This window comes from Peromyscus leucopus, chromosome 14 (genome assembly GCF_004664715.2).
Source record: "Peromyscus leucopus breed LL Stock chromosome 14, UCI_PerLeu_2.1, whole genome shotgun sequence".
Taxonomy (NCBI): Eukaryota; Metazoa; Chordata; class Mammalia; order Rodentia; family Cricetidae; genus Peromyscus; species Peromyscus leucopus.
Window position 1 is genome coordinate 79,954,660 of NC_051075.1, and position 15,621 is coordinate 79,970,280.

Sequence of the window (15,621 nt, forward strand, 5' to 3'; positions counted from 1 at the left end):
TGGGTGGCATCCTGAAGACCAGTATTAGAACTTTTGACGTCAATCCAGAAGGACTGGATGCAGCCTGCAGGAGCTCACTCTATCCTGTGTGCCAAGGCAGGACATGAAGCCATGTTTAGAATGGAATCCTGACTTTTTAAAATCTATTTATTTTAATCCTGGTCGAAGACTCCCACCCCACCCTCCCCTCCCAGTACTTCTCCCCCGTTCTCTCCCCCGACTCCCCAATCCCTTCCTCTTCCATGTCCATCCAGGAAAGAGCCGGTCTCCTATGAGTATCAATAAAACATGGCCTATCAAGTTGCAGTAAGACTTAATACAGTACCATGTATTAAGGCTGGGCAAGGAGACCCAGTATGAGGAGTAGGGTTCCAAAAGCCAGTTAAACCGTTGGAGGCAGCCCCTGTTCCTGCTGTTAGGAGTCCCGTAAGAGGACCAGGCTTCCCAACTGTAACATAGATGCAGAGCGCCCAGGTCAGTCTCAGGCAGGCTCCTCAATCGTCAGTCTCAGGCTCTGTGAGGCACTGTGAGCGCAGGTTAGTTGGTTGTGTGAGCCTTCCCGCGGCATCCTTGACCCCTCTGGAGTCCTGGCTTCTGGTGCTGGACTGTGTGATACTGAGTTGGAAGCCTGCCTCAGCACCCAACCTCCCCCTTGTTTCTGACCGAGACTCAGGCCCACCTGCTCTGCAGCTGTCCCAAGGGTCAGAGTGACAGGAAGGTTTGGTGGTGTGAAGATCCTGAACGGAAGTCCAGGGTCCTCTGGGGTCTTGAATGGCCTTCTTTGCCCTCTCCGTCCCTCTGCACTCAGGGAGAGCTAACACGGTCACACCAGGCGGGGATCAACCCTCTTGCTATTTCAGCAGGCGCCCTTGAACCCACCTGCCTGAAGGACACCTCAGGCATCAGCATCCCCATCTGTGCAGAGGTCCCCTAACCCAGCCTGCCTCCCTACGGATTGTGTGCGGGCCTGGAAGTGTGGCTGCCCGAGGCCCGGAATCCACACAACCCTGCAGGACTGGACAGTTGCTGGGGATGAGCCAGGCCAAGCTCTGCCACGGCTGTGGCTGCTCCCTGTAGCATCCCACCATGTTCCAGGTCCTCCGGCTGAGAGTCACACCTCACTCAGGAGCAGCGTCTGCCCCTCCAAGAGCGCACACATGGGTTTGCTCTGTGGGCCCTGCATGGCTCTCAGACATGCTCCAGGAGAGATCCGGGTTCGCGCTGTCCTGCCGGCTCGGCCAGGAAGGTTCTGTCTCACTCACTGGTGTCAGTACTAGACTTCATGGTCTGTTCTAAAAGAGACCCAGCTTGACAGGCTTAGGAGACCCTGGGGGTATGGTACCATGACATGGCCTTTCTTTCTTTTTTTTCGGTTTTTCGAGACAGGGTTTCTCTGTAGCTTTGGAGCCTGTCCTGGACTAGCTCTGTAGACCAGGCTGGCCTTGAACTCACAGAGATCCACCTGCCTCTGCCTCCCGAGTGCTGGGATTACAGGCATGTGCCACCACCGGCCGGCGACATGGCCCTTCTTGATGTGGCAAACTAACTCTTAATGGGCTCTGTGGTACCCAACTCCTGGTACTCACACCTCTATGTACTATCACCTTGAGTGTGGGCAAGACTCATGCCTTGTTGTCTCTAAAAGGACATACAAGGGAATGTCACCTTGCTGTGGGATAATGCTCTTGTACACTGTAAAGATTTGTCACTAGAATTGGTTTAATAAAATGCTGATTGGCCAGTAGCCAGGCAGGAAGTATAGGCAGGAAAACCAAACTGATAATGCTGGGAAGAAGGAGGGCGGAGTCAGGAGTCGCCAACCAGATGAAGAGGAAGCAAGATGAGAATGCCACACTGAGAAAAGGTACCAAGCCACGTGACTAAACATAGATAAGAATTATGGATTAATTTTGCTGTCCAGACACAGAAACTTCTGCCTACATCACCTCCTCAGCTGAGTGACGTGAGAATGTACCATCATCTGGCTGGACGTCTGTCCCTTGATGGCTACGCGGTTAAGTCCATGTGATAGAGTACCCAGTGGCCTCCAGGCAACAAGAAGCTGAGGCCTGTTGTGTTCACCACTCCCAGGTAACGGACACAGCCAGCAATCACGGCAACCGCAGTGGCTCCTACCCTTCCATCTGGAAATAAGACATGGCCCCTGCTTACATCTGATGGCAGCCTTGTGGAACCTTGGACAGAGGGCCCACCTAAGACAGGCAGGACTCACGACCCTTAGAAGCCAGAGATCACAAATGTGTGCTAGACAGACACGCTCTGTAGTGCCATTGGGCACACACCAAGTTTGCCTGGTGTTTGGAAGTCAGGCCAGAGGGAAGCGAGGTACCCTGGGCAAGGATGACAAGCTGACCAGCTTCCCAGAATTTTCTGTCTCCTCAACTTGGATGACACTCCCATACTGTGTAGCTACTCATGGGGACATGGAGAGAAGGCCCAACCTCTCCTCCCTGACCAATCCCTGTACCTGTCAGCTGCCACGCTTCTGGCTCTCTCAGGGCATCCTTGGGGGTGGCCAGCACCGCCCCCCGCCCCCAGTCTTCCAGGATAGCTCAGTCAAGCCACAAGCCATCCTGTCTGAGACAAGGAACACCTGTTTGCAGGGCCGTGGGAATGTACAGTAGGAACAACTGGTGTTTAACAGGCTGACCCGCCAGACCCGCCTGATGGGGAGCCCCACCTGATGGGGGGCCCCACCTGGCCAGGCCATGGGTCACTGCTGTGGAAACCGGTTGTTTTCTGTCTGTAATTTCTCTCATGTGCTACCACATTTCTCCACTAAGAACTGCTATGGGTGTCTCCCACTGCTTGTGTGTTTATCTCAAGAATATACTCCATCTTTGGGCACACGTAGAGCTGAGGATGTTCTGGAAGATGCTTTCTGTGTAGGCTGTATAATCCTGATGTATAGAAACAGAACTAGGATATTTTACATTATCAGGCTGACATAAGGTTCTCAGTCACCAAGACAGCCTTGTACAGACAGCGAATTTTGGACTTCAGAACAAATTCAAAGCAGACTAAACTGCCCCTGCAGAAAATACTTAAAGTGTTTTAAAACACTTGATTCCCAAGTGTTGTTTATTGCTAAATCAAGGCCAGGCTGTTTACACTGAGACACAGTTTCTTGCAGTAGCCCCCTTTCTGCGCATACCCTGAAGGCTCAAGGCTCAGTCACTTGTTTACTGTCTGGGATCCCTCGCCAGCTTAGAGCTACGTGCATGGGTCACTGTGACATTACGAGCCTAAGAGAAACTATGTGACTTATCTTGTGTGAGGAGAATGCATAGGGCGCTGAGAATGTAACACAATTGTCCAGAGTTTGGCTGTGAGGCAGCGGAGGCGGAGTGGAGAGAGACGGCTGTGGGGAGCTGGGTGGAAGAGAGAGCTGTGTGAAGGAACTGTGGAAAGAGCAGGCCGTGAGTGTGTGTGTGTGTGTGTGTGTGTGTGTGTGTGTGTGTGTGTGTGTGTGAGTGTGTGGGTTAGAGTGTGTGGGTTAGAGTGTGAGTGTGTTAGAGTGTATGGGTTAGAGTGTGTGTGTTAGAGTGTGAGTGTGTTAAGAGTGTATGGGTTAGAGTGTGTGTGTTAGAGTGTGAGTGTGTTAGAGTGTGAGTGTGTGGGTTAGAGTGTGTGGGTTAGAGTGTGTGTTAGAGTGTGAGTGTGTGGGTTAGAGTGTGAGTGTGTTAGAGTGTGTGGGTTAGAGTGTGAGTGTGTGGTTAGAGTGTGTGTGTGTGGGGGTTAGAGTGTGAGTGTGTGGTTAGAGTGTGAGTGTGTGTGTGTTAGAGTGTGAGTGTGTGTGTTAGAGTGTGTGTTAGAGTGTGTGTGTTAGAGTGTGAGTGTGTGTGTTAGAGTGTGAGTGTGTGTGTTAGAGTGTGTGTGTTAGAGTGTGAGTGTGTGTGTTAGAGTGTGTGTTAGAGTGTGTGTGTTAGAGTGTGAGTGTGTGTGTTAGAGTGTGTGTGTTAGAGTGTGAGTGTGTTAGAGTGTGTGTGTTAGAGTGTGAGTGTGTTAGAGTGTGTGCGTTAGAGTGTGGGTTAGAGTGTGTGTGTTAGAGTGTGAGTGTGTTAGAGTGTGTGTGTTAGAGTGTGAGTGTTTGTGTGCAGAAGGAGCTGAGGCAGGAGAGAGAGCAAGAACGATTTTCAAAGAGAAGGGGGCGTGTGTAAGTGTGTGTGGAAAATGTACATAAAGAGATGTAACTGTGTGGAGACAGAGGTGTTTTCAGAGAGGGGATTTCTCAAGTTGAAGTAAAGAGAAAGTTATCACCAGAAAGCATGTGTGTTTCCTTATTATTTACTCCTCAGATAGAAAAAGTCTAGCCGTCAGATATGTAAGAATTTTTCCTAAGCCCTGGCTGCCTTCGTGGACTTTCTTGCATTACCCTGGTGGTAGTTGGGGGCTGCCCCCCCTAAAGCTACCAATACTTGTTGCCAAGAGCCTCTGTGCATCAGGAGGGAGCTGGGTCCAGGTTCCAGTGGTACCCTGGGAACAATGAATACCAGCAGGGTGTCAGCGGGCAGTTGGGGAGGGGGGGGGTGCCCCCAGCTCGGCCCCCAGGTCAGTTGCTCTCTGTTGTCCCTCCTGTATGTGCCGTGCTCCATCCTAGCCCTGATGACCAGCTGCCAGGAGGGGGGCCCTATGGTGAACTCAGAGCCCCGTTTTCTTCTTCTGTAGCCATGGAGGTCTCCGGCCATGGGTGTGGACAAACATGAGAAGTGGCAGTCTCTCTCTAAGATGAAGCTCAGCTTTGGTTTCTGGAGTTACACAGGAGAGGTGGAGACTGAAGTGCGGGGGAGGGGGGCAAGCATCGGCATAAACCAGGACACCAGAGCTAAAGACCTCAGCACACTGGACACTGGGTGCATATTCTCTTTATTGCTCAGTAGGAGGTGGCTGCGTGGGACTGTCTGTATGGGCCGCAATCCGTTCACGAGGTGCTCAGGAGCCAGAGCAAAGGGCTTGTACACACCTGGGAAAACGGTTGACACCGGCAGACAGGTAGACAGAGAGACACATACCAACAGACAGTAACAGCAGACCCGTGTCTGCGATGTACTGGGTCGCAGATAACCCACAGTTATCACTGAGCGCAGTCAGCCACCGCTCAGACCCTTCTGCTACACACACCAGCCTAAAAGAAACTACGTGACCTATCTTGTGTGAGGAGAATGCATAGGGCGCTGAGAATGTAACACAACCGTCCGGAGTTTGGCTGCGAGGCTGCAGCGGCGGAGTGGAGAGAGGCGGCTGGGTGAACGTCACCACAGCCAACGTCCCAAAGCTTGCCAGTAGTGAAAACGGTCAACAAAGGAGGAAGTTCGTGAGCAACAGGGCAAGGGCTTTCCCAGGCCGCACCGCGTTCTGCCTGACAGGAAAACCGAGCTCACCAGGATACAGCGACAGTGCGGCAGAGGTCACACCAAAAGCTGCTTCAACTCACAGACACGGGAGCGTCCGAGGCAATGGTGCTCTCCTGGCATTGGGTGGCCTCTTGCGACTTACCCCACAAAGGCCAGCGGAGTTCTCCAGCAGTAACTTGCGGCCTTCATTGCTTCCAAGGCTCGGAAGCAGCTAGCGTTATTTTCGGTTTCATGTAGGAGGGCTGTGTGATGTGACAGACGCACTATTCATTTCTGCGCTGTTTTCGAGTCTGTGGATCAAGGTGGACAACATGCATCCTAGGGGAGGGTGCTTTCGCGGTGCCCAGCTCCTGGCTTTTAGCTTAGCTTGTCACTTGCACTGACTCTGACCTCCGGCCCTCACTGGGCCACAGGCCTGGGTGCAGATTTGTCACGGGTGTCTTTAGTCTGTTCCAACAGTACTAGTTCTGTTCTTGCAGAGGACGCCACCATCGCTTTGGAGCTGGGCCTGGCATTGGTCACCTCTGTCTCGGCTTCCTCCTCCTCCCCTTCCTCGGGAGAGAAGCTTTCTCGAGCGTCAAAAAAGGTGATAGTTTCTTCCTGGGGTCTCTGCTCTGCCTGCCCTTCCTCACCTTCAGTGCTTTTGCTCTTCTTGGTGGGCGAAGAGGAGAATCCTAACTTGGGAAACCGGAACCAGCCTGCCCTCTCCTGTTTCCGGGGCAGGTCAGGGTCCGGCCGAGCTGCAGGCTGGACGTGGACTGGAGCCGGTCTTTGGGCGGCGTCTCTGGAATCAGCAGCCGTCTCTTCCACAGAGGAGAAGCCAATGCTTGGAAGCCAGGACCACAACAGGCTGGCCTTTTTACCTTCTGACTTCTGTTTGGTAGCCATCTCAGGGGTCTTTACCTCCTGGCTGTCCTCGGGAAATTCAAGAATCTCGGCTGGCTCTTCATCAGAGGTGCTGTCTGCAAGCTGGGGCCCAGGAGGCACTTCCGGTGATAGCGGCGGCATGCCAACACTGGAAGAGATCATTTCGAAGGGTTCGCCGGCATCAGGAGGGATATCGCCAGCAGCTGGCAGGGGAGCTCCACACAAGCCCTCTTGCGCCTGGGAGTCGGGAGCCACAGTATACACACTAGGCTGCACAGGGGGGTCTGGGATTTTCACTTTCAGCAAAGAAAACCCATAAGAAGGAATCTGAACTGTAGAAGCAGGAATCTCTGACTCCCGCACAATCTGAGTGGAAAAGGCTCCGTGTGCTGAGGAATCCGCACCCTCTCGTTCCACCCTGCTGCAGATCATGACTTCTTGACTCTCGCCTTGAGACCCCTGAATGTGCACTCTGACCTTAGAAATTGGGGATGCTTCCAAGGACTGCTCAAGGCTTGCTGGTGGCGCTCTGGGATCCTCAGCTCCCGTTTTTAGAATGCTGGCTTCCCAGAGCCCAGGGCTGTCTTTATGCACGGCACTGCCAATGCTGGCCTCTGTACACTGCACCTCCCTCACCACGGGGAAGAATACATCAGCCTCGGAGCTGGAGGCTTGGAAGGAGAACTTGGGCACCTTTAGTTTGGGGAATGTTACAGTCAACACAGAATCCTCCCAGAGCTGACTTGTGCTCACCACAGAGACCTGGGATGGCATCTCAGTGAGGGAAGCCTTCAGCCTCAGAGGCCCTTGCGGCTGGGAAGGCCAGCTTCCTGTTCTAGCCTCCGCCTCAGCAAGAATGTTTCCTCCTATTCCTTCTGGAGGAAGTTGGGGTTCTGAGACTCTCACACCAGACATCTCAAGGGAGAAGGAGTCCTTAGCTGGATGCGTCCCTGACCCAGGGGTGGACAGATGTGTCTCGGACATCCCAGCAATGGAGCTGTGCAGCCTAGGGCCTGTTCCATGGAGATCACGTTTTACAACATCTGCATACGTCAGGCTTTCTGGGGTCTTCACACTGGTCCCTTCCTCCGGGGACCCCAGGGAGACATGTGCCCCTACCTTCGGCTCGGGCGCGTGGGACAGCTGCACAGTGGCTAGTGCTCCTTCTGCCTCTAAGGGCACGCTGGCAACAGGAGTCTGGGTCTGAGCGGCTTCCTCTTCTCCAGCCCCATCCCGCTCCTTGGAGGAAGAGCGCCTAAAACCAGGGACTCGGAACTTGGGCATTTTGAACCAGCGCTCATGCGAGCCTGTTGACATCTCCTTTGCTGTGGGATCCATCTCAGGGCTTTCCGTGGTGGAGGCATGATCTCTTTGTCTACAGGATGGCTGCCGGTCTCCAGTTATAGATGCTGTCAGTTCCCCAAGGGGCTCACTTGCAGACACACCCACAAACATATGACTCTCGCTGTCACCTCTGACATCCAGGTCAGTCGCCCCTGAGGTCATGGAGGGGGAGATGACACAGGGCGCTGGAGTGACATCTGTTGAATGAGTGCTCCCAACATGCGTATCACTGACAGTGGTTTCTATGACTACCAAGTCAACTCCAGCTGTGGTACCAGTAAGTGAGGGCTTCACATCTCCCTGGAGCATGCCAGCCCGCCCCTTGGAGCCCTTTATCTTGGGTAGTGCAAGTCGTGGCATGGAAAAGCTCAGCTTCCGGGTCCTCCCCTTCTCTGTTTCCTTCTCCATAGATGCAGGCTGGTGGGACTCCACTGGGGAAGAACATGTCCCAATTTGAGTGTCCGTTTCAATCATAGAGAAGCCTAAACCAGTTACAGGGTCAGCCTGAAGGGACTCAGAATCACTTGCAGACCCTCCTTCCTTTTTCGGGGACCAGTTGAATGGAGGGAGCTTGATGCGTGGCAATTTGAAGGAACTTCCCTTTCCTTCATGATCAGATCCTTCAAATGACGATGTCATGGCAAAGTCAATGGAGGATTCATCCAAAACAGGAGAAACAGGGGGACCTGAAGATGGAACCATGGAGCCTAAAGAATCTGAAATAGCGGGAGGAATAATGGAAGAGGGAATGCCATGCTCAGAAACAGGCAAGTCATATTCTGATAATGATGGTGGAAGGGAAAACACAAATTTTGGTTTATAGAACTTAGGAAATAAAATCTGAGCTTTAAAAGAGTCAACAGAAGTATCAGAAGAGTCATGAGATTGCACAAATGTACGTGAAGAAGAAGAAACAGGTGAAAGAACACTGGGCAAGGATACTTCAAACTCAGGGCCGGTCAGCACACCCTTGGGGCCCCTCACGTCCACTTTGGGGCCCTTCAGCTCCACGTGCGGGCCCTTGAGGTCCACCTTGGGCATCTTGAGGCTGGGCATCTGCACCTTGGGCAGGTGGCCCTTCAGGCCGGCTCCTGCAGCAGCCTGTGCGGCCAGCTCTCCCTCGGGCAGCTGGCCCTCGGGCAGCTTCACGCCCACCTGGCCGGCCTTGACCTCCAGGTCGGCGGCGGGCAGCTGAATGCTGAGGTCAGGGGTCTTGAGGTCGCCCTGCACGGAGGGCAGGGCCACGTCCGCCTCCACCTTGGGCGCCGCCACCTCCAGCGAGGCCTCCACGGAGGGCTTGCCAGGCGCGGACACGCCGAAGGAGGGCATCTTGAACTTGGGCATCTTGAACTTGCTGTCTTTGGCGCCCGCGTCCTTGTCGGCCAGTGCCAGGTCCCCCTCCAGCTTGGCACCCGGGGCCTGGATGTCCACCTCCACGCCGGGCAGGCTCACGTCCACGTCGGGGCCGCTCAGCTCGCCCTTGGGGCCCCTCACGTCCACTTTGGGGCCCTTCAGCTCCACGTGCGGGCCCTTGAGGTCCACCTTGGGCATCTTGAGGCTGGGCATCTGCACCTTGGGCAGGTGGCCCTTCAGGCCGGCTCCTGCAGCAGCCTGTGCGGCCAGCTCTCCCTCGGGCAGCTGGCCCTCGGGCAGCTTCACGCCCACCTGGCCGGCCTTGACCTCCAGGTCGGCCGAGGGCAGCTGAATGCTGAGGTCAGGGGTCTTGAGGTCGCCCTGCACGGAGGGCAGGGCCACGTCCGCCTCCACCTTGGGCGCCGCCACCTCCAGCGAGGCCTCCACGGAGGGCTTGCCAGGCGCGGACACGCCGAAGGAGGGCATCTTGAACTTGGGCATCTTGAACTTGCTGTCTTTGGCGCCCGCGTCCTTGTCGGCCAGTGCCAGGTCCCCCTCCAGCTTGGCACCCGGGGCCTGGATGTCCACCTCCACGCCGGGCAGGCTCACGTCCACGTCGGGGCCGCTCAGCTCGCCCTTGGGGCCCCTCACGTCCACTTTGGGGCCCTTCAGCTCCACGTGCGGGCCCTTGAGGTCCACCTTGGGCATCTTGAGGCTGGGCATCTGCACCTTGGCAGGTGGCCCTTCAGGCCGGCTCCTGCAGCAGCCTGTGCGGCCAGCTCTCCCTCGGGCAGCTGGCCCTCGGGCAGCTTCACGCCCACCTGGCCGGCCTTGACCTCCAGGTCGGCGGCGGGCAGCTGAATGCTGAGGTCAGGGGTCTTGAGGTCGCCCTGCACGGAGGGCAGGGCCACGTCCGCCTCCACCTTGGGCGCCGCCACCTCCAGCGAGGCCTCCACGGAGGGCTTGCCAGGCGCGGACACGCCGAAGGAGGGCATCTTGAACTTGGGCATCTTGAACTTGCTGTCTTTGGCGCCCGCGTCCTTGTCGGCCAGTGCCAGGTCCCCCTCCAGCTTGGCACCCGGGGCCTGGATGTCCACCTCCACGCCGGGCAGGCTCACGTCCACGTCGGGGCCGCTCAGCTCGCCCTTGGGGCCCCTCACGTCCACTTTGGGGCCCTTCAGCTCCACGTGCGGGCCCTTGAGGTCCACCTTGGGCATCTTGAGGCTGGGCATCTGCACCTTGGGCAGGTGGCCCTTCAGGCCGGCTCCTGCAGCAGCCTGTGCGGCCAGCTCTCCCTCGGGCAGCTGGCCCTCGGGCAGCTTCACGCCCACCTGGCCGGCCTTGACCTCCAGGTCGGCGGCGGGCAGCTGAATGCTGAGGTCAGGGGTCTTGAGGTCGCCCTGCACGGAGGGCAGGGCCACGTCCGCCTCCACCTTGGGCGCCGCCACCTCCAGCGAGGCCTCCACGGAGGGCTTGCCAGGCGCGGACACGCCGAAGGAGGGCATCTTGAACTTGGGCATCTTGAACTTGCTGTCTTTGGCGCCCGCGTCCTTGTCGGCCAGTGCCAGGTCCCCCTCCAGCTTGGCACCCGGGCCTGGATGTCCACCTCCACGCCGGGCAGGCTCACGTCCACGTCGGGGCCGCTCAGCTCGCCCTTGGGGCCCTCACGTCCACTTTGGGGCCCTTCAGCTCCACGTGCGGGCCCTTGAGGTCCACCTTGGGCATCTTGAGGCTGGGCATCTGCACCTTGGGCAGGTGGCCCTTCAGGCCGGCTCCTGCAGCAGCCTGTGCGGCCAGCTCTCCCTCGGGCAGCTGGCCCTCGGGCAGCTTCACGCCCACCTGGCCGGCCTTGACCTCCAGGTCGGCGGCGGGCAGCTGAATGCTGAGGTCAGGGGTCTTGAGGTCGCCCTGCACGGAGGGCAGGGCCACGTCCGCCTCCACCTTGGGCGCCGCCACCTCCAGCGAGGCCTCCACGGAGGGCTTGCCAGGCGCGGACACGCCGAAGGAGGGCATCTTGAACTTGGGCATCTTGAACTTGCTGTCTTTGGCGCCCGCGTCCTTGTCGGCCAGTGCCAGGTCCCCCTCCAGCTTGGCACCCGGGCCTGGATGTCCACCTCCACGCCGGGCAGGCTCACGTCCACGTCGGGGCCGCTCAGCTCGCCCTTGGGGCCCCTCACGTCCACTTTGGGGCCCTTCAGCTCCACGTGCGGGCCCTTGAGGTCCACCTTGGGCATCTTGAGGCTGGGCATCTGCACCTTGGGCAGGTGGCCCTTCAGGCCGGCTCCTGCAGCAGCCTGTGCGGCCAGCTCTCCCTCGGGCAGCTGGCCCTCGGGCAGCTTCACGCCCACCTGGCCGGCCTTGACCTCCAGGTCGGCGCGGGCAGCTGAATGCTGAGGTCAGGGGTCTTGAGGTCGCCCTGCACGGAGGGCAGGGCCACGTCCGCCTCCACCTTGGGCGCCGCCACCTCCAGCGAGGCCTCCACGGAGGGCTTGCCAGGCGCGGACACGCCGAAGGAGGGCATCTTGAACTTGGGCATCTTGAACTTGCTGTCTTTGGCGCCCGCGTCCTTGTCGGCCAGTGCCAGGTCCCCCTCCAGCTTGGCACCCGGGGCCTGGATGTCCACCTCCACGCCGGGCAGGCTCACGTCCACGTCGGGGCCGCTCAGCTCGCCCTTGGGGCCCCTCACGTCCACTTTGGGGCCCTTCAGCTCCACGTGCGGGCCCTTGAGGTCCACCTTGGGCATCTTGAGGCTGGGCATCTGCACCTTGGGCAGGTGGCCCTTCAGGCCGGCTCCTGCAGCAGCCTGTGCGGCCAGCTCTCCCTCGGGCAGCTGGCCCTCGGGCAGCTTCACGCCCACCTGGCCGGCCTTGACCTCCAGGTCGGCGGCGGGCAGCTGAATGCTGAGGTCAGGGGTCTTGAGGTCGCCCTGCACGGAGGGCAGGGCCACGTCCGCCTCCACCTTGGGCGCCGCCACCTCCAGCGAGGCCTCCACGGAGGGCTTGCCAGGCGCGGACACGCCGAAGGAGGGCATCTTGAACTTGGGCATCTTGAACTTGCTGTCTTTGGCGCCCGCGTCCTTGTCGGCCAGTGCCAGGTCCCCCTCCAGCTTGGCACCCGGGGCCTGGATGTCCACCTCCACGCCGGGCAGGCTCACGTCCACGTCGGGGCCGCTCAGCTCGCCCTTGGGGCCCTCACGTCCACTTTGGGGCCCTTCAGCTCCACGTGCGGGCCCTTGAGGTCCACCTTGGGCATCTTGAGGCTGGGCATCTGCACCTTGGGCAGGTGGCCCTTCAGGCCGGCTCCTGCAGCAGCCTGTGCGGCCAGCTCTCCCTCGGGCAGCTGGCCCTCGGGCAGCTTCACGCCCACCTGGCCGGCCTTGACCTCCAGGTCGGCGCGGGCAGCTGAATGCTGAGGTCAGGGGTCTTGAGGTCGCCCTGCACGGAGGGCAGGGCCACGTCCGCCTCCACCTTGGGCGCCGCCACCTCCAGCGAGGCCTCCACGGAGGGCTTGCCAGGCGCGGACACGCCGAAGGAGGGCATCTTGAACTTGGGCATCTTGAACTTGCTGTCTTTGGCGCCCGCGTCCTTGTCGGCCAGTGCCAGGTCCCCCTCCAGCTTGGCACCCGGGGCCTGGATGTCCACCTCCACGCCGGGCAGGCTCACGTCCACGTCGGGGCCGCTCAGCTCGCCCTTGGGGCCCCTCACGTCCACTTTGGGGCCCTTCAGCTCCACGTGCGGGCCCTTGAGGTCCACCTTGGGCATCTTGAGGCTGGGCATCTGCACCTTGGGCAGGTGGCCCTTCAGGCCGGCTCCTGCAGCAGCCTGTGCGGCCAGCTCTCCCTCGGGCAGCTGGCCCTCGGGCAGCTTCACGCCCACCTGGCCGGCCTTGACCTCCAGGTCGGCGGCGGGCAGCTGAATGCTGAGGTCAGGGGTCTTGAGGTCGCCCTGCACGGAGGGCAGGGCCACGTCCGCCTCCACCTTGGGCGCCGCCACCTCCAGCGAGGCCTCCACGGAGGGCTTGCCAGGCGCGGACACGCCGAAGGAGGGCATCTTGAACTTGGGCATCTTGAACTTGCTGTCTTTGGCGCCCGCGTCCTTGTCGGCCAGTGCCAGGTCCCCCTCCAGCTTGGCACCCGGGGCCTGGATGTCCACCTCCACGCCGGGCAGGCTCACGTCCACGTCGGGGCCGCTCAGCTCGCCCTTGGGCCCCTCACGTCCACTTTGGGGCCCTTCAGCTCCACGTGCGGGCCCTTGAGGTCCACCTTGGGCATCTTGAGGCTGGGCATCTGCACCTTGGGCAGGTGGCCCTTCAGGCCGGCTCCTGCAGCAGCCTGTGCGGCCAGCTCTCCCTCGGGCAGCTGGCCCTCGGGCAGCTTCACGCCCACCTGGCCGGCCTTGACCTCCAGGTCGGCGGCGGGCAGCTGAATGCTGAGGTCAGGGGTCTTGAGGTCGCCCTGCACGGAGGGCAGGGCCACGTCCGCCTCCACCTTGGGCGCCGCCACCTCCAGCGAGGCCTCCACGGAGGGCTTGCCAGGCGCGGACACGCCGAAGGAGGGCATCTTGAACTTGGGCATCTTGAACTTGCTGTCTTTGGCGCCCGCGTCCTTGTCGGCCAGTGCCAGGTCCCCCTCCAGCTTGGCACCCGGGCCTGGATGTCCACCTCCACGCCGGGCAGGCTCACGTCCACGTCGGGGCCGCTCAGCTCGCCCTTGGGGCCCCTCACGTCCACTTTGGGGCCCTTCAGCTCCACGTGCGGGCCCTTGAGGTCCACCTTGGGCATCTTGAGGCTGGGCATCTGCACCTTGGGCAGGTGGCCCTTCAGGCCGGCTCCTGCAGCAGCCTGTGCGGCCAGCTCTCCCTCGGGCAGCTGGCCCTCGGGCAGCTTCACGCCCACCTGGCCGGCCTTGACCTCCAGGTCGGCGAGGGCAGCTGAATGCTGAGGTCAGGGGTCTTGAGGTCGCCCTGCACGGAGGGCAGGGCCACGTCCGCCTCCACCTTGGGCGCCGCCACCTCCAGCGAGGCCTCCACGGAGGGCTTGCCAGGCGCGGACACGCCGAAGGAGGGCATCTTGAACTTGGGCATCTTGAACTTGCTGTCTTTGGCGCCCGCGTCCTTGTCGGCCAGTGCCAGGTCCCCCTCCAGCTTGGCACCCGGGGCCTGGATGTCCACCTCCACGCCGGGCAGGCTCACGTCCACGTCGGGGCCGCTCAGCTCGCCCTTGGGGCCCCTCACGTCCACTTTGGGGCCCTTCAGCTCCACGTGCGGGCCCTTGAGGTCCACCTTGGGCATCTTGAGGCTGGGCATCTGCACCTTGGGCAGGTGGCCCTTCAGGCCGGCTCCTGCAGCAGCCTGTGCGGCCAGCTCTCCCTCGGGCAGCTGGCCCTCGGGCAGCTTCACGCCCACCTGGCCGGCCTTGACCTCCAGGTCGGCGGCGGGCAGCTGAATGCTGAGGTCAGGGGTCTTGAGGTCGCCCTGCACGGAGGGCAGGGCCACGTCCGCCTCCACCTTGGGCGCCGCCACCTCCAGCGAGGCCTCCACGGAGGGCTTGCCAGGCGCGGACACGCCGAAGGAGGGCATCTTGAACTTGGGCATCTTGAACTTGCTGTCTTTGGCGCCCGCGTCCTTGTCGGCCAGTGCCAGGTCCCCCTCCAGCTTGGCACCCGGGGCCTGGATGTCCACCTCCACGCCGGGCAGGCTCACGTCCACGTCGGGGCCGCTCAGCTCGCCCTTGGGGCCCCTCACGTCCACTTTGGGGCCCTTCAGCTCCACGTGCGGGCCCTTGAGGTCCACCTTGGGCATCTTGAGGCTGGGCATCTGCACCTTGGGCAGGTGGCCCTTCAGGCCGGCTCCTGCAGCAGCCTGTGCGGCCAGCTCTCCCTCGGGCAGCTGGCCCTCGGGCAGCTTCACGCCCACCTGGCCGGCCTTGACCTCCAGGTCGGCGGCGGGCAGCTGAATGCTGAGGTCAGGGGTCTTGAGGTCGCCCTGCACGGAGGGCAGGGCCACGTCCGCCTCCACCTTGGGCGCCGCCACCTCCAGCGAGGCCTCCACGGAGGGCTTGCCAGGCGCGGACACGCCGAAGGAGGGCATCTTGAACTTGGGCATCTTGAACTTGCTGTCTTTGGCGCCCGCGTCCTTGTCGGCCAGTGCCAGGTCCCCTCCAGCTTGGCACCCGGGCCTGGATGTCCACCTCCACGCCGGGCAGGCTCACGTCCACGTCGGGGCCGCTCAGCTCGCCCTTGGGGCCCCTCACGTCCACTTTGGGGCCCTTCAGCTCCACGTGCGGGCCCTTGAGGTCCACCTTGGGCATCTTGAGGCTGGGCATCTGCACCTTGGGCAGGTGGCCCTTCAGGCCGGCTCCTGCAGCAGCCTGTGCGGCCAGCTCTCCCTCGGGCAGCTGGCCCTCGGGCAGCTTCACGCCCACCTGGCCGGCCTTGACCTCCAGGTCGGCGGCGGGCAGCTGAATGCTGAGGTCAGGGGTCTTGAGGTCGCCCTGCACGGAGGGCAGGGCCACGTCCGCCTCCACCTTGGGCGCCGCCACCTCCAGCGAGGCCTCCACGGAGGGCTTGCCAGGCGCGGACACGCCGAAGGAGGGCATCTTGAACTTGGGCATCTTGAACTTGCTGTCTTTGGCGCCCGCGTCCTTGTCGGCCAGTGCCAGGTCCCCCTCCAGCTTGGCACCCGGG

At 60.6% G+C, this 15,621-nt stretch overlaps 1 protein-coding gene across 1 annotated transcript in view; it reads right to left on the bottom strand.

Moving 5' to 3' along the window:
- Window positions 1–4,870: 4,870 nt before the first annotated feature.
- Window positions 4,871–15,621, bottom strand: part of Ahnak2 (AHNAK nucleoprotein 2) — a 29,899-nt gene continuing 19,148 nt past the window's right edge. The window contains 12 exon segments of the mRNA XM_028883694.2: window positions 4,871–9,670; window positions 9,673–10,530; window positions 10,533–10,607; window positions 10,610–11,038; window positions 11,041–11,316; window positions 11,319–12,128; window positions 12,131–12,334; window positions 12,337–13,152; window positions 13,155–13,583; window positions 13,586–13,861; window positions 13,864–15,110; window positions 15,112–15,619. Of these exon segments, the coding sequence (XP_028739527.1) occupies window positions 5,775–9,670; window positions 9,673–10,530; window positions 10,533–10,607; window positions 10,610–11,038; window positions 11,041–11,316; window positions 11,319–12,128; window positions 12,131–12,334; window positions 12,337–13,152; window positions 13,155–13,583; window positions 13,586–13,861; window positions 13,864–15,110; window positions 15,112–15,619 (9,824 nt within the window). The 3' untranslated portion in view covers window positions 4,871–5,774.